Consider the following 25,923-nt stretch of genomic DNA (forward strand, 5'->3'; position numbering starts at 1 on the left):
AAGTTTTTTGTGTGTGTTTGTGAAATCCATTAAAGTGTTAGTTTGTATACCAGTATAGTTGTCAAACTAAATTAGGAGGTATCACTCATGATTAAAATATTATTTCTTTTTGTATTTATTGATTTATTGATTGATTGTCACTGGTTTGGTAACTGACATGCTAGGTCCCAGGGAAGACTGGGCAGCTTTTACAAGCCCACTTCATGTTCTATTAACTCTTAACCTATTTAAGGCTTTCTACTCCTAATGAACACAACTCAGTTACTTTAACAAAAGTCAGCACATTTACCATGTACTTCAGTTTCCTTTAAAATAACTCTCTGGAACCTATCCTGAGGTGGGGGGGATGCCATACCAAAAGAAAAAAAAAATTGTTTTCCAAAAAGAAAGGTCTACCTGACTAGCCACAAAATTGACTGCTATTCTCAAAATCCCCAAGGGGTTTCTGCAGGATATCTTGGTTTATACTTCAAAGTCAAACAAACAATTGTGGAAGATTTAATCGTGTAACTTAACTTTTTTCCTTGTCTTATCAATTGGGGCAAGGGTTAGAGAAGAAAGAAAATCTAGTAAATATGGTCATTGCTTTTACAGACAGAAGCAGAATTTGAATAACATCTATATCTAACAATTCATGCCTAAGCAGCTAATATTGAACACTCATATTCTTACATTTTATTTAAATTTGAGAGTAATTTCTCCTTTGGATAGGAAGAAATAGAAATATCAGAAGAAACAAAAGAGACTAGAATTTTCTTTCAACCATAAGAACATTAAGTAGATGAAATAATAAATTATTGCATACAATGGATAACCAGAAACTCAGCTTCATAGATAATATAGCTTAGAGAGTATAACCAAATAATTTGTCAACCAAACTGGGATATTTTTGATAGAAAAAAAAGGAGAATATTAATAATTATGCTGTAAAATACAGCCATAAAACGGGACAACATGGCTGTCTTCAGTCAATTAGGCTAAGTGGTCATCCTTCCAAGAGTTGTACAGATGGTAACTACATCAAAAAATTATAAAGTTATTTACAAAAGTTGGTAAATTAAAAAATTTGGTGAGCTATTTCAGATATTTTCTGATACTTTAAAGGATAGCTTCCATTCATCTCATGAGTACATTCTTTGGTTTTTCAGTTTTGTCCTTTTCCTATAACTCTTTCCTTTGGAGGGGTGTGTGGAGGTTTTTTTGTTTGTTTTTATTTGTTTCAATATAGTTTGTATATTGAAAAAAAAAAAAAACCTTTTAACTACTGAAATTTTATTATTCCTTTGGAAACTGGTCCCAGAGAAAAGGCCTGGTTTCCTTTGTAAAGACCATGGGATTTGGGGGCCAGCATATAATGTAAGGGCTTGTGGTATAAATTTTAATGCTATAAGCTCTGAAGACAGTTCTGCTCATTGGTTAACACCATGGCATTTGGAGTTAGAATTCCTTTACTTACAGAAAGTGATTTCACACAGAAGCCAGAGCAATCAAAATAAAAGAATCAAATTATGCCACTCTTCAGTTCATAACCTTCAGTGGTTCCCCTTTTCTTTTAGAACCAGTACCAGAATCCCACAAGACACTCTATCCCTGATCCTGGCCTTTAGCTCCAGTCTCAACTTCTATGTGGCTTTCCTCATTTGTCTAATCATCCTGGGTTCATTTAGACCAGTGATTTCCAAACTCTGATGTTATCCAAGAGACATTTTTAGTTGTCACAAGGTGGCAGTGGGGATGGGAGTCGTACTATTTGCATATAGCTGATAAAGTTCAGGGATGTTGCCAAACATTCTACAGTGCACAAGGCAGCATCCCCTGTCCCCCTCTGCCCCACGAGAATCATTTAGATTAAAATGTTAATAGTGCAAAGGTTACACCTTTCCTCACACCATGTTTTCCTTAACCCTAAGCCTTGCACACACTATTTTTACTGCCTGAAATATCCATGCCCTTCTGTTCCCCTTTTCACTTTTCTTTAACTCCTTTTGATCATTCCCTTCTCAAAGTACCTTTCCAGATTTTCCGTCCCAGATGAATATTACACTCTTTCAAAAAATTATAGAGGATTTAACAATATTAGTAACCATTTTACATATATTTATGTGTTAACCCCACCCCAACCAATCCCAGGTGAGCAGTACCATTTAGCTTGCATTCATCATAGTATCTCCAACAGCACAACTAGGTGAGATGTCATGCAACACTGCATTCAATGTTACTAAATGAACATTTGACAGCCTCACTTACAAAAGGAGAGTAATAGCGTGATCATCTCATTAGGGTGTAAGGATTAAATAATACACCTAAACTCTGTAACACTGTCTGAATTACACTAAGTCCACAGAGACCGGCGTTCTGTGGTTTGTGGACAGGAGACCGGCTCCGTCCGCTTATTAACAGTATTTGCAAACCCACCTCCAGGTCTCCGGTCTATTGAGGAATTCTTCCTCCAGACAGTAACTAACAAATTTCTGCGCTTGCGCCTTTCTGCCTCTGTCGGTAACCAGGCTTCGGGAAGTATTTCCCTTCTCGTTGGCCCGCAAATAGACTGATCAATCGACACTGCGCATGCTCCGCATCAGGTTTCCCCTTCCCCGGCCCGCCCAAGGGCCGGGACATCCGACCCAAGAGAGGCGCAAAGTCTACCAACACGCCTGCGCGAGCGGGCGTGCCCCGGAAGCGGTTCTTTGGCCTTGTGACACGTAGCAACGGAGCTAGTTCAGGGCCCTAAGCGGTGTTTGGGGGTTTTGGGGGTTTGCCGGAGCCGCTGCCGCCGCTTCTCCGTTTGGTGAGTGTTTCAGCTTGTGGCACACTGTTCGGCTTCTCCGCAGTCTAGTGCAGCGCGGCTTGTTGCCGCCTTTCGGCGCAGCGTTCCGGTCCTTTCGCTCAGACCCTCGCTCCCTTTCAGGTCCTTGCTTTGACGCGTCCCCTATACCTCAAGCGTGGCTTTCTAGGAGTCTGCACCGTCGCGGCAGGCTCAGGCCTTATTTTGCAAAGAGGCAGTCGCATTGTCAGCGGCAAAGCCCTTCCCCCGAGGTGAGGAATCGTCTTTATTGTTTTTAGACTTCCAAGGAACCAGTTCTCCCACGACCCTTCCCCTAGTTGTAATGACAGTTGTAATAACAATTTGATGATAAGGAGCCTGGGCATACTGGCTCCTTGTAATGGAGGTGTCTTCCCAGCTCGTGATTTCGAGATTAGACGTTTCCTTTGTAACTGCCACCCAGATCTATCGTCCAAATGCTGGTGCCTCAAATTCCAGAAGAAATAATTTACTGCCTTCTGAGGCTTTTTGCCTAGTATCGAAACGAATTCAGTAGGACCTTGGGTATAAACAGTATTTGCCATTCTTCTTCTCTTGCAGATCATTTGCAATGTCAGGCTTTGATAACTTAAACACGGATTTCTACCAGACAAGTTACAGCATCGATGACCATTCACAGCAGTCCTATGATTATGGAGGAAGTGGAGGACCCTATAGCAAGTAACTTGTCAATTTTGACCATTTATTTAGTCAAGATTAAAGTGAAAGCATGTATCCTGAATGTTTGGTATTGCCTAAAACTGAATGTGGCAACATTCCCTTGTCAGGAAGATGATTTTTCATAATCTTCCTTCCTCTGGAAAGATCTATGACATTGGTTTTGGTGTGAAGGGATTGCCCTAGTTAGAGTTTGGTGCCTTCTGCAAAATCTTTGGGTGGGCCTGAGTGCAAAAGTTGATTGTTAAAGAACTGTTTCCTCTTAATAGTATTTCTACATCATTTAAGATATGGGTAGGAGCTTGAAGGACCTAGAGGATACCTAGGCTATTTAGTCCACAGAACCAGTTAAAATTTTAAAATCTTGTGATGGCTAGTTTAGAAGTTAAATGAGTCCAGATTTCAGACCTTGTCACTGTTAACTCAGAGTGCTTAGTGACACTGTTTAGCAGTGTAAGCTGCCTGTTGTGAATCATCAGGTGATTTTATATATCAAGTGATAATCATTTTTATTACTCTTCTTACCAAAACCTTGTGCTCAGTACACACAAGTTGCCAGTTGCAGACAGAAGAGGGATCTCAAAACCTTTCAGCCCTGAACTTTTAAGAACAAAACAGAACAAAACACCCTGCTTTTTAAATAGGCTTTGGTGTTAGTGGTAGAAATACATTAGCTGAAAAAAAAAAAAAAAAAAAAACAAATACATTAGCTGAGGCATTCTACCAATCTCTAGGACATCATATTCTTAGCTTCTTAGAACTTTGAAAGTAATGTCATCAGGCATTAAGTATACCAAGGTGTATTAACCTTGTTTGGGTGGTCCAGGACTCCTTCAATGAGCAGAATTGGAAACATCATGTTGAGAAATATCCATTCCTTTATTTACTTAAAAACGTGTTTTGTTGTTTTGTTTTGTTTTTTAATCAGTGTACAAGAGGGAAAATCAATGCAAGATTGGTCAGAGTGCAGCCACAGGGCTTTGGAAAACCTGCCTCTGTATGTGGGCCTGTTTTTAGCTAAATGGTGTTTGCATTCAACAGAACTGTGACATTTGGATTACAGCCTCCTAGGGGTATTTATCTCTGCCTTTCTTTCCTGCCCTGTCCGTGTTTGCATCACTTAAAGGTGTGGCTTATCTTTGCATCCCAGTTAACATCTTCTCCTTTCAGTTTTCTGCAGGGAGGTGGTTTACATATTCTGTTGCTAACTATTCTCAATTCCATTACAATCAAATCGTGTACCAGTAAGCATTGTTTCAGTGTAATGAAGTTTTATTCCAGGTACTTGCATACCCACTATTGCAATTAACAAATAGGAGTTTATAGATGAAGCCTAGGAAAACAGAAAGCTTAATGTATTAGCAGTCACAATTGGGTTTCGTTTATAAGTATCATTTATATGTTCATATAACAACAACAGCAACAAGTTAAAGGCCCTTTGATCTTAATCTATTCCCTTTGATCTTAATCTATTGAGCTTTATGACTGTCATATTGGACAGGTCCCACATTGTGTGTTAGATATGCCTGTAAAATACCAATTACATATTTTTAAAGTATTTAAAGCTAGTATTTTTTCATTTTTGACTTAACTGGTAAATATCTTTATGGAATACAGTGTTGATTTAGTCAGTACAGATCGTATTTACCATACTGTGTTCTAGTTTAAAACCAGCAGGAGCAAGTCAGGAATTTTTCCCAACCAGGTCCTACCAGAAAAGGAAAACTGTAAAATTCCATGGCGTTGTCTTTCTTGCATCTTAAAAAAGGAATGAAGACACCACTTTTGAAGCAGTCTTTTTCTTGGGGACTATTTCTCTTCGTTACATGACATTTATGAGTCTTACATCACCATTCTAAAGTGTGGCCTTCAGACCCTAGAGGGTTGTTGAGACCTTTCAAGGAGTCTGTAAGGACAAGACTATTTTTATAACAGTACTAAGACATTATATACCTTTTTAGGTGTGTTGACATTTGTACTCATGTTTTAAAAACAGCGGTTGATAAAATTGCTAGTACCTGAATGTGAATCAAGACAAGGGCATCAAATCGTTCCAGTAATCATTATATTCTTCATCGCCACACACTTGCTGGGGTGTAAGGGGGAACCACTTTTATATACGGATGCCCTTGATGAAGCAGTAAAAATTACCGTGTTATTAAATCCTGACCCTTCAGTGCACACAGAGTGGCACTGTGCTGCATGACGAAATGGGAAAAGGTCCTAAAGCACTTCTGGTGTGTACTGGAGAGCAGTGGTTAGGAAAAGACCCTGTGCATTCTGAATCGCAGGCTGAAGTAGCTGCTTTTTTTTGAAAACCATTTCTATTGGAAAGAACATCTGACAAACTATGGTTAGACTTCAGTACTGGGCACATGTTTTCTTGAAGATGAAATAGTTGAGCCCCTTACTTCAAGAAAAAAAACTGACAGTATGTGTAGCCAGTGGTTAAATTCAAGTTTTCAGGTAAAAATGAGGATTTGGGAAAACTGTCCATAACTGTCAGCTTCCTAGTAATAACCATTTTTCTGATTAAATCATTGGCCATATTAACAAATGGGATTTTCTTATACTTACCCTTCATATATATGTCTTTATATTAAATATGTTAATATTTGGGAGATAGGTATAACTCATACTAATATTTTCTAAATCACCAGTGAAGGTTACGGAATCAAAAATGAGTAAAGAAAGGATCCGTTCAAAGTGCAAAGCACATTACTGTATTCTGTGAAACAGTATAAAAAGTTTATCAGTGGAGCACCTGGGTGGTTCAGTTGGTTGGGCATCTGACTCTTTTTTTTTTTTTTTTTTTTTTTTAATATATGGAATTTATTGTCAAATTGGTTTCCATACAACACCCAGTGCTCATCCCAAAAGGTGCCCTCCTCAATACCCATCACCCACCCTCCCCTCCCTCCCACCCCCCATCAACCCTCAGTTTGTTCTCAGTTTTTAACAGTCTCTTATGCTTTGGCTCTCTCCCACTCTAACCTCTTTTTTTTTTTTTTTTCCTTCCCCTCCCCCATGGGTTTCTGTTAAGTTTCTCAGGATCCACATAAGAGTGAAACCATATGGTATCTGTCTTTCTCTGTATGGCTTATTTCACTTAGCATCACACTCTCCAGTTCCATCCACGTTGCTACAAAGGGCCATATTTCATTTTTTCTCATTGCCACGTAGTACTCCATTGTGTGTATAAACCACAATTTCTTTATCCATTCATCAGTTGATGGACATTTAGGCTCTTTCCATAATTTGGCTATTGTTGAGAGTGCTGCTATAAACATTGGGGTACAAGTGCCCCTATGCATCAGTACTCCTGTATCCCTTGGATAAATTCCCAGCAGTGCTATTTCTGGGTCATAGGGTAGGTCTATTTTTAATTTTCTGAGGAACCTCCACACTGCTTTCCAGAGTGGCTGCACCAATTTGCATTCCCACCAACAGTGCAAGAGGGTTCCCGTTTCTCCACATCCTCTCCAGCATCTATAGTCTCCTGATTTCTTCATTTTGGCCACTCTGACTGGCGTGAGGTGATATCTGAGTGTGGTTTTGATTTGTATTTCCCTGATGAGGAGCGACGTTGAACATCTTTTCATGTGCCTGTTGGCCATCCGGATGTCTTCTTTAGAGAAGTGTCTATTCATGTTTTCTGCCCATTTCTTCACTGGGTTATTTGTTTTTCGGGTGTGGAGTTTGGTGAGCTCTTTGTAGATTTTGGATACTAGCCCTTTGTCCGATATGTCATTTGCAAATATCTTTTCCCATTCCGTTGGTTGCCTTTTAGTTTTGTTGGTTGTTTCCTTTGCTGTGCAGAAGCTTTTTATCTTCATAAGGTCCCAGTAATTCACTTTTGCTTTTAATTCCCTTGCCTTTGGGGATGTGCCGAGTAAGAGATTGCTACGGCTGAGGTCAGAGAGGTCTTTTCCTGCTTTCTCCTCTAAGGTTTTGATGGTTTCCTGTCTCACATTCAGGTCCTTTATCCATTTTGAGTTTATTTTTGTGAATGGTGTGAGAAAGTGGTCTAGTTTCAACCTTCTGCATGTTGCTGTCCAGTTCTCCCAGCACCATTTGTTAGAGACTGTCTTTTTTCCATTGGATGTTCTTTCCTGCTTTGTCAAAGATGAGTTGGCCATACGTTTGTGGGTCTAGTTCTGGGGTTTCTATTCTATTCCATTGGTCTATGTGTCTGTTTTTGTGCCATGGGCATCTGACTCTTGAATTTGGCTCAGGTCATGATCTCATGGTTTGTGAGTTCAGGCCCCACCTTGGGCCCTGCTGACAGTGTGGAGCCTGCTTGGGTTTCTCTCTCTGCCCCTCCTCTGCTTGCATGTGTGTGTGTATGCACACACTCTTTGTCTCTCTCTCAAATAAACTTAAGAAAGATGTTTATTAGTAGTTCCATCTTCTCTGTTGCAACTTAAGTTTAAAAAACTATCATCTTGCTTTGAATTTTGATGCAGAATGAAAAGAATATCCATGATAATCTGAAAAAGTTGTTAAATAATTTTCCAGCTACTTGTCTGCCTCACTAGATTTTCTTCAGATACTTCGACTAAGACAATATATTACCACAAACTGACAACAGAAGCAGATACAAGAATTTTTAGCTGTCTTCTGTTAAACCAGACAGGACCAAGATTGTCAAAAATATGATACAGTGCCACTTTTCTCAGTAATTTTTTAAAGAAATTCTTTCATTAAAATTTTATGCTAATATATGAAAAGTTTATTGTTACTTTAAATGAACTAATATTTAATTTTTTTTAATGTTTATATATTTTTGAGAGAGAGACAGAGACAGAGTGCAAGCAAGGTAGGGGCAGAGAGAGAGGGAGACACAGAATCCAAAGCAGGCTTCAGGCTCCAAGCTGTCAGCCCAGACCCCGACATGGGGCTTGAACCCACAAGCCATGAGATCATGACCTGAGCCAAAGTCAGACGCTTAACCAACTGAGCTACCCAAGTGCCCCATTAAATATTTTAAAAATTTCTCAGTTTTAAATTCTAATATGATAAATATTGACAGATACATCCCACAGGAATAAAAAATACTTGGGTTTCCCAGTAATAAATTTTGAAAGTGAAAGGGGATCCTAAGAACAAAGAGTTTGAGAACCACTGGTCTGTACCATTTTTTTTTTTTTAATTGCATGCACATTCATATTCTCTCTCTCTCTCTGTCTGTCTCTGTGTGTGTCTTTCTGTGAGAGAGAGAATAAAATACATTCTGTTGATGCAGATTGTATCAGCCTCCATATGGAGCTTTTCTAGCTGTTTCATAAACCCAGTTTTAGATTTATGATACATTCTAACAGAGATCAACATAATAGCATATTGTACTAAATCAGAAAATGTGAATTCTTCCCCTAGTTCAGTTCAACCTGCTAATCCTGTAGGATATGTGTGTGTATGTTTAAGTAAGTAGAAATCAACATATTTCATACTAAAATGGAAAAAGACATATATGGGAAAAAAAAGATATTATAGATATCTCCATAAATTAGGATTTGGGGGTGATTATTATTATCATTGTTAAAAGTTGGTCCCCGGAGTCAAAAAGTCTAGTTTTGAATCTTGGCACCACCATAGGCAAATCATTTTAACCTAAATATTAGTTTATACATCTTTATAATGGGAAGGATGTTAAAAGCAACCTCCTAAAGTTATAGTGGCGTAATATGATATAATGCACATTAAACACTTAAAACTGTGCTTTACAAAGTAACATTCAGTTAGGTGACTTGTATTTCTGTAAATTTTCAGTAGCTAATATGTACCTATATGTTACCTGTAACATATTTTAGAATGAATGAATTTTGATAAATAATAAATGTACAACAATTTTAAAGATGCAGAAGTTTTTAATGTGAAAATTAAGTCTTCCACTTCCCCTTGCTTCCAAGTCCCTTAACCTGTATAATTATGTGTATTATATTAAATGTTACATTATACTTAAGCCTATGTAATTATACGTAATGTATGTATATGTGTATAAAATACACATATTCAAATATATAGATACAGATGTATTCTAAAAAGTACAATCAGAGTGGGTGCATATGGCATATACTATTCTGAACATTGGGTCTTTTTTGTTTCTGCCCACTAAGTATTTTTTGATTATCATTCCTTATTAGTTCACATAGAAGTACCTCATTTTTTTTTAACAAGTGCATAGTAATTTATGCCATATTACAGGATATTTACTCATAACTGTTTATTTTGTTTTTTATCGTTTGCTGTTAAAATAATGCTTTGGGACACCTGGGTGGCTCAGTCAGTTAAGCATCCAACTCTTGATTTCAGCTCAGGTCATGATCTCACAGTTTGTGAGTTCGAGCCCTGTGTTGGACTCTGCACTGACAGCACAGAGCTTGCTTGGAATTCTCTTTCTCCCTCTCCCTCTGTCCCTCCCCTGCTTATATGTGCGCTCTCTCTCTCTTTCCCTCTTCCTCAAAATAAATAAAAATTAAAAATTAAAAAAAATAATGCTTCATCAAATTCTATATTACTATATAGCCAGAAAACTAAATAACGTTTTTTTTTAAGCTTGGATTGGACTAAAGTGGTAAATAAATCATGAGAGTCCCATTGGACTCTCCAGAGGGTTATGTATATTTGAAATTTTCCCATTATTTGGATTTGCTTTTATTTTATTTTTTAAATGCTTACTTATTTATTCAGAGAGAGAAAAAGAGAGGGGAAGAGAGAATCCCAAGCAGGCTCTGCTCTCTCAGAGCAGAGCCAGTTGTGGGGCTCAGTCTCACAAACCATGAGATCATGACCTGAGCCAAAATCAAGAGTCAGACTCTTAACTTAGTGAGCCAACCAGGCGCTTCAGATTTGCTTTTAATCAAGATGTTCAGTTAATTTAAGATTTAATTTTAAAATCTCAAGTAATATTCATGGCAGTCATTAGTCTTATATTTATCAAAAGGAAACTATAAAATTTTAAAAGGTAATTAAAGGATCTTTAAGCTTTCTCAGTTCTTTTTAAAATAATTATTTTACTTCTGTATTTCTTACTGTGTATTTAGATTAGTCCCATTGATGGGTAAGTCATATTTTTCCCCAGAACATGGTAAAACAAGTTTTTAAAGATACTGCTTCAATGTCCTTCTGTTCACTGTTGTTTTTTTGGTTTTTTCTCATCACTAAAATAGCCATGGTAAAGCCTCTTTTTCTACAGTGCAGGATTTTACTACAGCACATATCAAATGAGACAGTAAGCGTATACCTACTTTGAAAAAATTTAAGTGCTATTAAAATGCAAGGTAATACTAATAATGTTTTGTTATATTCAGAAAGCTTTCGAGAAAGAGGCTTGAATTTTTCCACTCTGTGTTTGAAATTGATGGTTGTTCTTAAAGAGATTTACACATTTGGAAAAAAATAACATACTACAGAGAGTAAAGAATGATTGAACATTCAATGGAGATTCAAACCACAGTGGGAAATTACATAACTTGTAGTACAAAGTCTATCATGTTCAGTTTTCATCCATAGTCTTAGGTATAAATTTTATTCCTCAGCTATCTTTATATTATATATACTACTAGAGGGGGAGAAGTAGATAAGATTTCTAAGTTTTCATTTTTTGACCACCTAATCTTTAAAAGTTTCATAGTTTATAAAATTCTTAAGCGCTGTAGAAGTGAGTGTTGGCATCATCAAGTAGATTCTCTGAAAAACACTGACAACTTACCATTGGAGATAATCATATTGATCCTAGTAATCATTTCAACACCATTTGCGAAAACTGGCCAAGTAGCTATCCTAGGAGTTGTGTGACTGTGACTCTCTCGCTCTCAGGGATATCCACTGTTGACGTAATTCTCAGAAATGGAACTCTGATTTACAGGCAGTATGCTGGCTATGACTATTCGCAGCAAGGCCGATTTGTCCCTCCAGACATGATGCAGCCACAACAGCCATACACCGGGCAGATTTTCCAGCCAACTCAGGCATATACTCCAACAACACCTCAGCCGTTCTATGGAAACAACTTTGAGGATGAGCCACCTTTATTAGAAGGTAGGATTCGTTGCAGAGTACTCTGTAGTGTCCAGCTGGTTAGTGAAAATAAATCAGAGTTGGGAGAAGTTATCCCTTCCTTTGAGAGAATAATGTTACAGAAAAAATGTTTTCTACTAAGTAACCCATTTTGAACAGAGTGTGTATGAAACCACACTGAGCCATAAGGGACCAGATTTTTAATAGATCTTTATAAAGTGATTATTAGGTCAATATGTGAACATTGACTTTTACTTCACATTATTGATTCAATTCTGTCAGTGGAAGAAATGGAAGGAAATAGCATGGTAGTGATTATTCTATATGGAAGAAGTTGGCAAAACTAGTAACATCATTGAAAAATACGGTGATTTTCAAATTCTGTTCCAAAACCCATAAAGCAGTACTTCTGAACATTTTGGGCTTGGGGGGGTGGGGGGTGTCGGATACCCTTTGAAAGTCTAACGAAAGCTATGAATCAAACAAATACTCTTCTCAGAAAAATGCACACCTGTGCATAGAAACATAGTTTTATATACAATTTCATAGCATCTCCAGGTATTGCTGAAGCCCCAGGTGAAGAACCCCTTACTCCGAACCCTGTCCATATATCCTTTTTACGCAGTCGTAGCTGAGAATGTCTTGTTTTGTCACATCCAAACACTTTTTCCATCACCAAAGCAGAAATAAGACTTTTGTGGAGTAAACACCACAGTCAGGGAAGACTGGTATTGAGGACTCCCCACAATAATGTCTCATATTGCTGAGTGTTTCATTCTGTCTCCTGTTCCAACATAGATTCTGGTAAACTAAAGATATATCAACAAATCCTAATTGACTTTCTTATTTTCTCTTCCTTTAGAATTAGGTATCAATTTTGACCACATCTGGCAAAAAACACTAACAGTGTTACATCCATTAAAAGTAGCAGATGGCAGCATCATGAATGAGACTGATTTGGCAGGACCCATGGTTTTTTGCCTTGCCTTTGGAGCCACATTGTTACTGGTAAGATTTTAGTTTAAACTCTCAGTATGAGATTAAACAACATTCTTTAATGGCCAAGAGCCATTTTTGAGACTGTTTATACATCAGATCTTTCATGTGTTTTGAATGGTATTGAATTGCTTGAAATTATACCCATTCATCACTTCTCCGTTGATAATAAATGTAATATATTTGGAAATACTTTTTTAGGTTTATTTACTTATTTTGAGAGAGAAAGAGAATGCATGTGCACGTAATAGGGGAGAGAGAGAATCCCAAGTAGGATCCGCACTGTCAGCGCAGAGCCCAGCCCGGGGCTCCATCTCACAAACCGTGAGATCATGACCTGATCTGAGATTGAGAGTCACACACTTTAGTGACTGAGCCATCCAGGTGCCCCTAACACATTACTGTCTTAAGTCTGTTCAGTAATGTCTTTTACAAGAGCATAATTCAGTTTTGTTTTGTTTTTTGGTTTGTCAAAAGACTGTATAACTCCACCAATGGTTTGGAAAAATAATGAAAGAGAAGTACATCTTCCATTATATTTTTCTTGCTTGTTCGTCATTTTTCTTTTCTCCTCCCTTCCCCATAGAACCCTGGTGTCCTGCTTATCCTGACTTCCTTTCTGTTAGCTCCTTTTGGTGGTATTTGTTGCTTTCAAGGGATATTGGCTATTATCCAAACATTCTGCAGGATTTTCCATCTTGGGTCTATAGTTTATTTGCTTCAAATCAGACAGATTTCTTTTTAGAAGTCTACTGCTTAAAGGTGATTGTAGCATGATTTTGTGTCTTTATTTGCTGAATTGTTCATATACTACCTGGAAAATGAAAAACCAAATATATGTATATTGGGAAGTAGGTACTTCAGACTTCCTGAGAAAGGTATAATAGCCAATTGTTGTTTTACTACTCTGCTTAAAGAATAGATACGTGTACAGATTTTGATGCTCACAAATTGAATATTTTCTACATGTACTTTTTTAGGTGAAATAAAGCCAAAAATAATTTATTTTTTTCCCTTTTAACCCATAATCTTTTCTTTACCCATAGGCTGGCAAAATCCAGTTTGGCTACGTATATGGGATCAGTGCAATTGGATGTCTAGGAATGTTCTGTTTACTAAACTTAATGAGTATGACAGGTGTTTCATTTGGTTGTGTGGCAAGTGTCCTTGGATATTGTCTTCTTCCCATGATCCTACTTTCCAGTTTTGCGGTGATATTTTCTTTGCAGTAAGTACTGATCTTTATTTGGGGGTTGATTGACCAGTTCTCTGTAGTAGGATTTCCCTCACGATCAGTTTAGGATAAATCACTAATTCATCAAACTTGAGATAGTGCCTGTTGTGAATGAGGACTATCCTCCATTAATTTCAGTGATAAATACTGAAACTAAGAATAAATTTAAATTTTTTTAATTCCATCTCTGCTTTTATCTGTGATAAAGAATTTCACTACTTTTGTGTTTACTTGGCACTGAACAGTAGTGATTGTTAAGTCAAATATTGCATGAAAAGATCAGGTTGTGAAAATTATACTTTCCATCTCACAGTTTTTAGACTATAGCTAATTTCTTAAAGATGTTGGGCATATGTTAAGTGAATGAATAATAAAACACATACTGTCTACTTGGCAGCTTTTTAAGTGAAAATGAAGCATTCTTTTTATGGCAAGAGGCTGTTAGTAGCCTACCATGTTCTCAGATGTATATGTAAGCAGCTTTAAGTGTGTAATTTGTTAAATAACGTTTTAGGTAAAGTGAGAAGGAAAGGTGTAAATTCCTGCTGATAAATTCTCTGCTCACAGCCAGCATGCAGCTTCTTTATCAACAGTTCAGGCTCCTCCTTGTGGCTAGTGCCTGGCACAACCAGTGATGGGGCTTTGTTACCCTCGGTTTAGGACAAGAGCGTGTAGCAGCTCTTCGATACTAGAGATTTGGCAAGATGATGGCCTCACAGTGTTTCTGCTTTGCGTAAAAATGCTTCAGATTTTCAGTGTAGAAACCTTGACTCTTCATTTGTTGAGATTGGTACACTTATATTTGAATTTTACAAAAGAGATTTTCTATGAATGCACTATTTTCTAACCAGAGCAGTTTTGCTCTCAGGAGGCATTTGGCAAGGTCTGGAAGTAATTTTGGGGGATGCAAAAGTGTTAAAGGCCAGGGGTTCTGCTGACCAGCCTTACAATGTACAGAACAGCCCTTCACAACAAAAGTGCATCCATCCCAAATGTCAGTGATGCCAACATTGAGAAACCTGGCTCCTGTGCTGACAGGCATAAAATGTAATTATAAATGAGATTTTTGAATGTGGATGTGAATGATTCAGCATTATTGAATTCACTGTGAGGTACTTTATTTTAGCATTTGAAAACAAAATCTTGACCATTTCTTCAGATGTGTACAATGTGGATTTAAAGTGCTTTTCTTTAGAATTGGGTTATTATTATATTCTTACGGTATCTAATCTCATCTACTGCCTCCCCCCCCCCCCCCCCCCCCTTCCGTTTTTCCTTTTCGGTTACAGAGGAATGGTAGGAATCATTCTCACTGCTGGAATTATTGGTTGGTGTAGTTTTTCGGCTTCCAAAATTTTTATTTCTGCATTAGCCATGGAAGGACAGCAACTTCTAGTAGCATATCCTTGTGCTTTGTTATATGGAGTCTTTGCCCTAATTTCCGTTTTTTGAACTGAATTGATCTGGCATGTGGACACCATTGAGCCAAAAGGACTTTGAACTCTTATATTGGACCAGCGAACTGCTACAGTGCAACTCCCGTGCAGATCTAACGTTTGACTATTGGCGCAGTGGAAGTAAACATACATCTTTTGTTCATTTTTATAGAACTTTTGAATACTATGTTGGATTTACTTGCAGTATGACTAGCTTTAAATGTTTGTGCTTATACCAATAAGAAGTGCTATTTCTTTCCTGTTCTACAGCCTTTGAAAAACAGATTTTTTTCTTGCAAATTATATTAAGATGTTTTTGATAGGTTTTTATCAACTGTGGGAAACTGACCACAGGGCTGATAATCTTTTCTTAAAAACAACCCAGTCTTGGTTAAGAAGACACAAGATTTACTGCAGAAATGTTTTTCCAAGGGATTGGGAAAGAAAAATTGCCTGTAATTGCCTGTATTCTCAAGTTAGATGCACTTGAAGCAAAAAAGTGATCCCAATGTAGAGTTTTATGAGTTTGCCCTGCATAAATTTGACATTCCTTTAAATTATCTCATGGAGTTTTTGCTAAAATTCAACAAGACAACAAGTTCCTAGTCTACTTGATTGTAGACAGGAAGTGTGAGCACCTGTTGAGGTTAGCATGAACTAAACCATAGTGACCTAGACTGAACGCATTAATGTTCATAGTCGTATCTCCATGTTTCCTAGGAAAAAGAAAATCACTAACCTTTTTTGAGAAATAGATTTAAAACGTCACAGTTTCAGTACTGCAGTTATCAATGTAAAGTGCATTTGATGCTTAGTAATTAAAATTTTCCCAGTTTTAACTGTGTTGAGTTGACTTTTGCTGTTTTCGGTGTCGCATTTTCTTTAATTAGGTTCTGGTTTTAACTTGTATTCATAATTTATTCTAAGCTTGAAGAATAGAAGTCATTTAGTATAGAATCAGAAAAGAGATTAAATGAAAAGCAATGTACTTTGAGTTACAACATTATTTCCTTGTATTAAATTTATTTGGTTCATGTCATGTTCTCTTGCCAGAGAATCTATGAGAAAATGCTGTATCTTGTATTTTGATACAGCATTGGCTTTTTCTGAAGAAAACTGCCTCTGATTTTTGGACAGGCTCATTTACAGTTGTGAGAAAGATGCCTTATGGGAAGGAAAATGTTGCCTTTTTCAAAAAAGGAGACTTTCAGACCAAATAAAAACAAACACCAAACTGATGTCAATGGTTCTTTTTAAAAGTTAGTTTTCAATCATAAAAGGAGGTTAAGATAATAAAACACATTTCTTGTAAGATCATGATTTCTGATCTCTGGAATCATATAAATATGTTTTTCTTCATTAATACTTAATTTCCTAGAGGAATACTCTCACTAATTTGTTTTGGGCTGGGTTTTCAAACATACCAAAGTGTTTTAGAATATTTTTTATTGTAATCTGTGTATAGTATTTGTTTTGTCTTTTTCAGTTCATTTTATAAATATACACTAATATTGTTAAGGTAGATATAATGAGTGCCTTCTGTGAATATCCAGTTTTTCCCAATGATCAGTGTAGAGGATGCTTTGGGAATTAAATTTCCCTACTATTGCTTAGACTTAGACCATTAATCTTCAGCCAGATTCCCCAAATGGATCAAATTGTTTTATTTTTTTGCCTCTCCGAGCCCCAAGATAATACTTTTTAATTTAAATCAATATTGAGAGACTATTGTTACTTGTCTTATAGAACTCCAAAATGATTACATGCAAACCCATTTTATATATAACGGTTATCCTGTCAAAACAGCTTTATAGTGGAATTGTATTTAATGTAAAAGGTTAGTTCTAGAGTTTGCTTGCTACCTGGTGAGTCCTGTATAGCCAAAATTTCCCTTCTAAAATTTCTCTTTAAAATGCAATATATGTAGCCATATTTATGCATACTTTAAAAACTGAAAAACTATGTTTCAAAAAGTTATATGTAATAACTTTATTCTCTGGCATTGTAGTAGGTTTCTCTTTCTTGAGTTAAGTTACAAGAAGAGCATCTAGCTTGCTTTTAGGTAGGGCCCATTTTATACCAAAACCATATACATGTACCTTTAAATACTAGACACACTCAGTATAACTTCAAGCTCACTTAGTGATTGTTCCTGGATAATAAATTTACCATGAATGGATCTGCAAGTTCACTCACTGGAGCTACTGTGTTATGTGTTACTTATGCATGCATGCATGTATATCAAGGACAGATAACTGCTTGTATGTATGGTATAAATGTATATTTTATGACTTTTAATACCATGTTACATTACCACGTTTACCAGTGGGTGCTTCCAAGAGCTATGTAACTAAGCTTGTAGGAAGAGGCATTCTTCCTCCAGACACAGTTATAAAGATGGTGCAAAATTCTATAAATCTTAAAATGCTAATTATGTCCTCAAGTACTAAGCATCCAGTCAAAGAGAATTTTTTAAAATGTATCTAACGACATGATTTCAGTTAGAATTTAAGTACTGTGCATTGACATTTTCCAAGTTTATTTGTAAGCTTTAATGGGCATTGCTCAACTCAAATATACTCCAAAGCTAAGTAAGGACAGTTGTCTCTGAAGATCAAATTATGCATTATTTTTATAGTATTCATTACCTATTTAAAAAAAAGGAGACTTTCCTTTCTGAAGTTATACACTTTTTTCCATATAAATGGAAGAATTTAGAGCTTTGGGCAAAAGGAGAACTCTAGAAATTACAATCTTCTCCTATAGGGTACTGTGACCTAGTTGTGGAGAATTGTGGAAATTCAGGAGCACATTGGAGATCTGCCTGTTGTCGTATAGAGCAGAGCTGATGTAATGACTCAGACAATTTTCTTAACTTGCCCTGTGAGAGAAATAAATAATAATGTGTGTGTGTGTGTATATATGTATATATAACATATAACAATAATGTGTATATATAATTGTGTGTATGTATATATATTATATATATATATATCTCACAGGGCATTTTATATATTTTATAAACATTTAGAGTTAGGCAAAAACATAAGTACCTTTTCAAAGAGTTACAGTAGTTAACAAGAGATTCCTTTTTTTTTTTTTTTTTTTTTTAGGATGTATTTAGGATTTGGGGGAAGGAATGGAAATAACAAGATATCAAAGTTTGTTGTGAATGCCCTAAGGAAGAATTGGGTCCTGTTTGGATCCTGTGCTTTTATGAATAGTAGATAAGAATGACCTATCATATCATTAGCTTGTCAAGAATACAGTAGTTACTTTCAAACAGCTTAAGTAAAACCTATTCTCACCACTCTGTACAATCTATGCTATTAATATTTTACACCACCAGTGAAGACATAATTGATTTGTAACTCTACCACCATCCTAATTATTGAAGTTTGGATTTTAATACATTACTATTACTTGAATTTCAATAAGCTTCTTTGTTCTTTAATAATTGAATACTCATAACCAGGAAATAGGTAAAATAAAACATTAAATATTATCGATTTCTAGGGATTGGCAGAGTACTTACTTAAAAGTGTTTTATATTGACCAGTGTATGTCTCAGAATGGCGACTATAAACTGAAGAATGAAATCTAGCAGTGTGTAGTTAGGATCTTGCATCACAGGTAGGAATACATTGTCTACCCTTGTGCACTTTAGTCCCTACTTTAGTTAATGAAGAACATTGTCTGCTGATGGAGCACAGTGTCCTGTGTTTGTGCAAATAAATTAAAATGATTACGTCCTCAAATGAGGCCTAATTAAATACAGAGCTGTTCTCCTAATTTAAAAGCACAAATACTTTCTTGAGCACATTAGGTTCTGAAAATCGGATATTACATTTTTTGTGAGCCTAACTAATTAGGCTTACCTTGCATATATAAATTTGGCTTATTTCTGAAACTACCACTAAATCTGATAGCATGCAGAGTGATTATGCATTAAGATGTTTTAAATAGCTTTTTAACACTAGTGGCACAAAAAGAATTTTAAAAATGAGAAAACAAATGAAGTGCTCAGAAACATTTAAGATACTTGTAAATTTATATACTTACTTGAGTTACTCTGATTATCTTAAAAGTAGACAAAGCAATATGGTTATTTCATTTTTTTTCTCCAAGTAAATATAAATCAAACAAAGGTCCTTAGAGTTTCATGATAAATTTGCTTACAGTTTTCAGTTTGTGATCTTTGATAATGCTGTATGACTTGATAGTCTTTTCTTTAGGTAGAAATGGTCCTACAAGTCCTACTATTTTTATATGTTTTAATTTTCAAAACAGCATTGCTCTGTGGTTCTCTATTACCTCAGCATATTTATACTACTCAAGCAGCAGAATGGGAATACTGGTAAAAGTATCATGTCACACCCACGCTTCAGATTATTCCTACATCAGAAGGGAAGACTTCACTGAAAATGCGCTTTTTTTTTCCTTGCCCATGTAGAAGAATAAGTCTGACAATGTCATTTTTAGGTCACTCCTTTACATAGCTTATTGTAAAAGGTTCTGAAATGTGACCATTTTTAATTTCTCATTGAGTGGATCTGTGTGCTTACATGATTTAGTCATTTCAGGACCTTCCCCAGCATTTACTCTAATTGTACTTTAATTGTATCTGTAGTTCTCTTTAGAATATGAAATATATAGTATGATCTGACAGTGACTCTGCTCACATTAGGCCTTGTTACCCAATTTGTTACTATGTCAATTCCCAAGAGTTAAACTGTACCATGGTAGCAATTAAAGAGACTAAAACCAACATCTCTACTCAGACATCTGCAGAAATCAGTTTTTTATATAAATTTTTATTGAGCTCTCAGAGTTGAATTTCCTAATAAAATGATTTAAAATGCTTCTTTTTTTTTTTTTTTTTTTTTTTTTTTGCTTGTTTGTTTGCATGGGGTTGTTTGTTTAGAGGATGTTTGTTTACTTTAGCATTGTATTTACATTTTACGGCTTGTTTTTTTAATGCACTTTAAAAAAAAAAAAAAACACTTTCTGAACTGTTTCCATGTGGTACATTTTCATCACTGCTTGAGCAGTCCTGTTAAAAGAATCTTCTAGCTTTAATGACATTTCAGATACTCCTTGCATATCTAGGTCTGTCACAAGGTCATACTTAACCCAGTCTCAATTTTTACCATCTCTTGAGACCATATTTTATTCTGACTGGCCTAGGTCACAATCTTCCTGCGATAACATGGTTTTGGTTTTTCTATAAAAGATTGAATCATTTCTATGGTTTAATAAAAGATTAAACTGCATCTGCAATGAGGTGAATGTTGTTTAAACAAGGTTGTCCTTGCTGAACCAAAGTTAGAGTTTAATATTTGACGTGAGAGTCATACTGATTTTCTGTTCTTACTCATATCGCAAAAATAAGAGAGAATCATTTATGAACAAACCATGGAACCTCTTGTCTTAACCAGGACCCAGCTAGAAGCAGAACGGGAAGCTGAGCTGAGACTATGAAAATCAAGACTGAATTGAGGGTGATAGTGGAGAATCTGGGGCCTTAACAGAATCAACAGGAAGACAGTGGGAGAGATTGTGCTAATATGTACTAGGAGATTTGTTTTAATACTTATACTATGTCATATGAACACTAATATAAAATTTTCAGTGTATCAAAATACAGCCTATTTTCATTATTGGTGTAAAAGCAGTAAGTACTAAAATAAAGGAAATCAAACAGCAGGAAGCTGTTAATTCTTTAAATCACTCTTATCAAAAAAAAAAAAAAAAATCACTCTTATCCAGAAATCCAACTGTAAAGCAGTTTTTAAATATCCAGACAACACAATACAATTCTTGCTGATAGTCATGTTTGCAAAAACTTTCGCAAATGAATCCATGCCAGCCCTAGGGTTGGGAAATTTTTCTTATTAAACTGTGCATGCTGCTATCACAGCTTTGGTCTCCCTCCTTTCTTTATTGGAGACAGACGGGATCGGGCCTCCATCCTCTAAGACTGGAGCAGGGTACCTGTGGTCCCTGGCCAAGCTCTGGAAGAGAGTATTCATTAACTACCACCATAATACTCTTCATTTCATCTGCCCTTGCCTCCTCCGCGAGGCCGAGTGCGCTGGCTGTTGGTACCCCTCCAAACAATTTTCTCCATATTGGCAATTACAATATTATGATTCAGATCAGAGCTGATGAATTGAAATAGTTAAAGAGCGATGAAAAGTAAGCAGTTTGTCAACATGTTTAAGAGAAACAATAGAACTACTGCCCAGGGTTTGGCTTCTATCCCTGCCTCTGTCCTTTTGAGGTCTGTGTATTCCAACTTTAACTGACCCTGATAATAGCAATGAGATGTATTTGTAACATTTGTTGTGCATATCAAAATTTTATGTTGCCTATTCTCAGTTGTTTAACAAAAACGTTATATTGCCTCTCTAAGTGATGGGGAAAATAGACTTGATATCTTTTTGCAGCATTACAGGGAGGAATGAGGCCCTTGCTTGAAGTTTTCCCGCCTTGCTCATTGAGCTTTTCCCATTGAATTTGGCCCCCAACCATTAAGTTCCTTCTGTGAACCAAGTCCGGCCCTTGGCTTCCCCCTTCCAAGCTGAATATTCTCTGCTTTCATGCTTTCACTCACAACTTAATTTCTTTTTCTGATTGCCCTGGCGCTCTCCTCTAAATCCTTTACAAATTCTTCACGTTTCTTTAGTTGTGTAGCCCAGATCAGAACATGAATGTTTCATGCATATATGTATATAATAGTCACCTCACATTTACTTCTTTTTGTGTGGTTAAGAAAGACGTATTTCCTGTGTGCTTTTGAACTGTAAGCTAAAAGTGGAAAATACATCCCTTAGCACTAGCTGTGCTAATAATTGGTGAGACCTCGATTAAGTCATTTTGAGCTTTGGTTTTTTTCTCTATAAGATGAACACATTGTATGAAATTTTTGAGGCATTTCAATTCTAAAATATATATAATGTGTAATATATATTTTACATGTTATATACTTATATAGAGAATATATAAATATGCATATATTGTTGACCTGGTAATAAAATCTTAGTCTTATTCAAAGAGAATATATATTGACATGGGAAAGCGTTCCTTATACACACACACACACACACACACACACACACACACAGCTTGTGTCTATCTTATCCCAAAGCCATATATATATATATATATATATATATATATATATATATATATATGTAAGTATGTATAGAAGAATATATTGAATGACATCTTTGTTTTTAAAAATGACATTTTTAAGGGATGTCTGGCTGGCTTAGTGAAGCCATCTTAGTGACTCTTGATCTCAGGGTCATGAGTTGTAGCCCCGTGTTGGGCGTGGAGCCTACTTATAGAGCAAACAAGGAAAGCAAAAAAGAATGAATCTTATTTAAGGAGGTATATCTGTGGTTTGAGATATCAACCAAATCAGATTTTTCACCTGGCACATATATTTTATTAAGTGAGGGAATTAATGAGTAGATGGTCTTTTCCAGAGCTCTTAATTTGATTGAAAGAAGTTTTAACTATACCTTAGAAAGAAAACATGATTTTGCCATAATAAGTCCTAATGTAATTTTAGTTTTTAAACATTTTGTCCTTCTAATCTAATTGCAATAAAAAAATATTAAATAGGCACGTCACCCGTGAGCCAGAGTTTGCTCCTCTACCATTAGAGTTGTCTCTCTCTCTCTTGTTTTTTTTTTTTTTTTTTTGGTTCATCAGTGCCCTCTATCTTGTAAAAATACCTAATTTACTCTAAAGTACCAAGGACTTTTATCTATGTTAGCACTGGCCTCCTGCAGTACAACATAACTCCTTTCAAAAGCTCCAGTAGCCATTTCCTTAGTTCAATAATTAAAATGTCTTGGACAAAATAAAAGCTGTGCTATTCTTGAGGCAGCAATTATGTCCATTTCAGCAACATGGGAAGTGCGGGAAAAACCAGCATGGTTCTCAAAAGGCAAAGCCAATAAAGGAACAGGAGGGGGGCTTCTGGCTGGCTCAGTTGGTTGCGTGAGTTCGAGCTCCGTTTCAGGCTCTGTGCTGACAGCTCAGAGCCTGGAGCCTGCTTCAGATTCTGTGTCTCCCTCTCTCTCTGCCCCTCCTCCATTCGCGCTCTGTCTCTCTCTGCCTTTCAAAAATGAATAAATGCCAAAAAAAAAAAAAAAAAAAGACAGAAAAAGAAAAAGAAATCTAAAAAAAAAAAAAAAAAAGGAACAGGAGGGGTTGTCTTGGTTCCTTTTTAATAAAATGGATTTTTATACTTAGAATATGTGACATGCAAGAGGATAAAAAGTATAATACAATGAATGAATACCCACATACCCTGCCTCTAGATTGAATGTAAAAACATTATTAAGTACAGTTGAAATGCCCTTTTTATATTTTAATTGCAATCCACGTCTTCCCAGCAGAGTTACTAATATTCTGAATTTTAGGCTTATCGTTCAGCTTTCCTTTACCTTTTTAGTATGTATGTGTTGTGCCTGTCCTTAAACAATGTAGGATTATTTAGCAGTGTTTTGACTTTTATGTAAATGACATCACACTAGGCTTTTCTTCTGTAACTTGATTTTTTCACCCATAGGTTTGTGAGATTCAGCTATGTGCATACTTCATGAATCTCTGTTTACTAGTATGTAATACTTCATTAATATATTGCAGTATGCTGGTCCGTTTTCCTGCTATGAGCATTAAGTTTGTCTCCAGTTGCTTGCTTTCACAAACCGGTCTCTAAACGGTCCTGTGGATGTCTTGTGCACATATGTGCAAGGTTTTTCCTGGTAACTTCTATAGGGCTCAGATGCTAGATCTCTTCCTTCATGGCTTGTGTCTGTCTTATCCCAAAGCCATTAAAAGCAGCTTCAATATTTTCTTCTAAGGATTTTGAAGTTTTGCTTTTCACATTTAATTTTTTTTTAATCCACCTGGCACATGAAGTAAGGATCCAATTTTGCTTTTTCCCACATGAAACACTAGTTGTTTCGTAACCGTTGATCTATCTGGGAAAGGGACAGTTAAGCTAACCATAAGGCACTTTCTAGGTTAGCCCTAAAAAGAATGGAAGGGAAAAAAGGAATCCTTCCCCCCTCCCCCACTTTAAAGACAAGAATCTGTCTTTAAAATGTGTCTACCTTTTGTTGCCTCTGCTACCCACAGGCCCCTGGAATTGGCTTCATTAGTATGAGACATATGCCTTAGAGGAAGCCATGCCTTGGGATAGTGGTACTTCCTATCTCCTAAAGCAGAGGTCAGTAGATTTATTCTGTAAAAGGCCAGGTAATAAATAGTTTATACTCTGCGGGCCAAGAGGCAAAAGTAAGGATAATATGTATACCATGTATATTATACATATATTATATAATATATATATTACATATATATATATTACATATATATATGGTGTATGTAATGCTATATAAACAAAAAGCAAAACAAATTTCCACAATTTTTTTTTGAAAAAATAAAAAATGTAATAATAACTGAGCATAGTTTTTGATAACACAGGTGTACTAACATGTAGAATGGAATACTTCCTGATTATCTAATTTAATTTATTCCTGCTAACAACCCTAATGAGATAGATATTCCTACCTACAGTTCATTCACAAGGAAAATGAAGTTCACACAAGGTTACCCTGATGCCAAATGTTGGAGCCATTTTTGCATAGGGGAATTAATGTTAAGTTTTATTTTAAAGATGAAGAATGGTAGTGCATGGGGTTAAATAGCTTGGGAAAGGTAATACATATTACTGTAGGGCTATATGTGTGTAATTTCAAAGCCATGTTGTTTTCCTTCTACTCTGCTACTTTAATATTTCCAGTAACCTCAGAGACAATGGCTACAATTAACAAATCAGGTCCCAAGTTATGGTACCATTTTAACTGAAATGTTTAAACACAGAAACCACCAGCTGTCTATATATTTTTTTCAGTTTAATGATAAGAATTTTATTTTTTTATTTTTATTTTTTATTGTGATTCCTTTTCCTATAATCACAGTTTGATGCTATTTTTCTTTTTTTAACTTTATTTTTTATTTTTTAAAATTTACATCCAAATTAGTATATAGTGAAGCAATGATTTCAGTAGATTCCTTAATGTCCCTTAACCATTTAGCCCATCCTCCCTCCCACAACCCCTCCAGCAACCCTCAATTTGTTCTCCATATTTATGTTCTCCATAACATATTTATGTTCTCCATATTTATCCATATTTATTTTGTTTTGTCCCCCTCCCTGTTTTTGTAATATTTTTGTTTCCGTTCCCTTATGTTCATCTGTTTTGTCTCTTAATGTCCTTATATAAGTGAAGTCATATAATTTTTGTCTTTCTCTGACTGACTAATTTCAATTAGCAAAATGCCCTCCAGTTCCATCCATGTAGTTGTAAATGGCAAGATTTCATTCTTTTTGATTGCTGAGTAATACTCCATTGTATATATATACCACATTTTCTTTATCCACTCATCCATCGATGAACATTTGGGCTCTTTTCATACTTTGGCTATTGTTGATAGTGCTGCTATAAACATGGGGGTGCATGTGTCCCTTTGAAACAGCACACCTGTATCCCTTGGATAAATGCCTAGTAGTGCAATTGCTGGGTCATAGGGTAGTTCTATTTTTAGTTTTTTGAGAAATCTCCATACTGTTTTCCAGTGTAGCTGCACCAACTTGCATTGCCACCAACAATGCAAAAGAGATCCTCTTTCTCCTCATCCTCGCCAACATCTGTTGTTGCCTGAGTTGTTAA

At 36.1% G+C, this 25,923-nt stretch overlaps 1 protein-coding gene and 1 long non-coding RNA gene across 3 annotated transcripts; both read left to right on the top strand.

The window, feature by feature from the left end:
* The first annotated feature begins 2,659 nt into the window (after window positions 1-2,659).
* On the top strand, window positions 2,660-16,404 carry YIPF5 (Yip1 domain family member 5). Of its 2 annotated transcripts, none has more exons than XM_019424576.2 (6): window positions 2,660-2,788; window positions 3,365-3,484; window positions 11,349-11,521; window positions 12,363-12,508; window positions 13,543-13,724; window positions 15,020-16,404. In XM_019424576.2, exons 2-6 carry the CDS (start codon window positions 3,375-3,377, stop codon window positions 15,180-15,182), a joined length of 774 nt encoding a protein of 257 aa, XP_019280121.2. In that variant the 5' UTR covers window positions 2,660-2,788; window positions 3,365-3,374; the 3' UTR covers window positions 15,183-16,404. The 2 variants fall into 2 exon arrangements, with proteins under 2 accessions (XP_019280121.2, XP_019280122.2); XM_019424577.2 differs by lacking the exon at window positions 2,660-2,788 and adding an exon at window positions 2,847-3,036.
* A 1,679-nt stretch (window positions 16,405-18,083) lies between these two features.
* Window positions 18,084-20,872, top strand: LOC109252240 (uncharacterized). The gene is made up of 2 exons (XR_002073901.2): window positions 18,084-18,799; window positions 20,605-20,872. It is a non-coding gene; the product is annotated as an uncharacterized LOC109252240 (long non-coding RNA).
* Window positions 20,873-25,923: the final 5,051 nt, after the last annotated feature.

Source organism: Panthera pardus, unplaced genomic scaffold (genome assembly GCF_024362965.1).
Source record: "Panthera pardus isolate Hobbes unplaced genomic scaffold, ASM2436296v1 HiC_scaffold_2, whole genome shotgun sequence".
In the NCBI taxonomy this organism is placed as follows: domain Eukaryota; kingdom Metazoa; phylum Chordata; class Mammalia; order Carnivora; family Felidae; genus Panthera; species Panthera pardus.

Excerpts from the sequence above, each read along its gene's own strand:
- YIPF5 (XM_019424576.2), top strand. The coding sequence starts at position 3,375 with ATGTCAGGCTTTGATAACTTAAACACGGATTTCTACCAGACAAGTTAC. Across the intron at positions 11,522-12,362 it reads TGAGCCACCTTTATTAGAAG|AATTAGGTATCAATTTTGAC; the intron begins GTAGGATTCGTT and ends CTCTTCCTTTAG. Across the intron at positions 12,509-13,542 it reads TTGGAGCCACATTGTTACTG|GCTGGCAAAATCCAGTTTGG; the intron begins GTAAGATTTTAG and ends CTTTACCCATAG.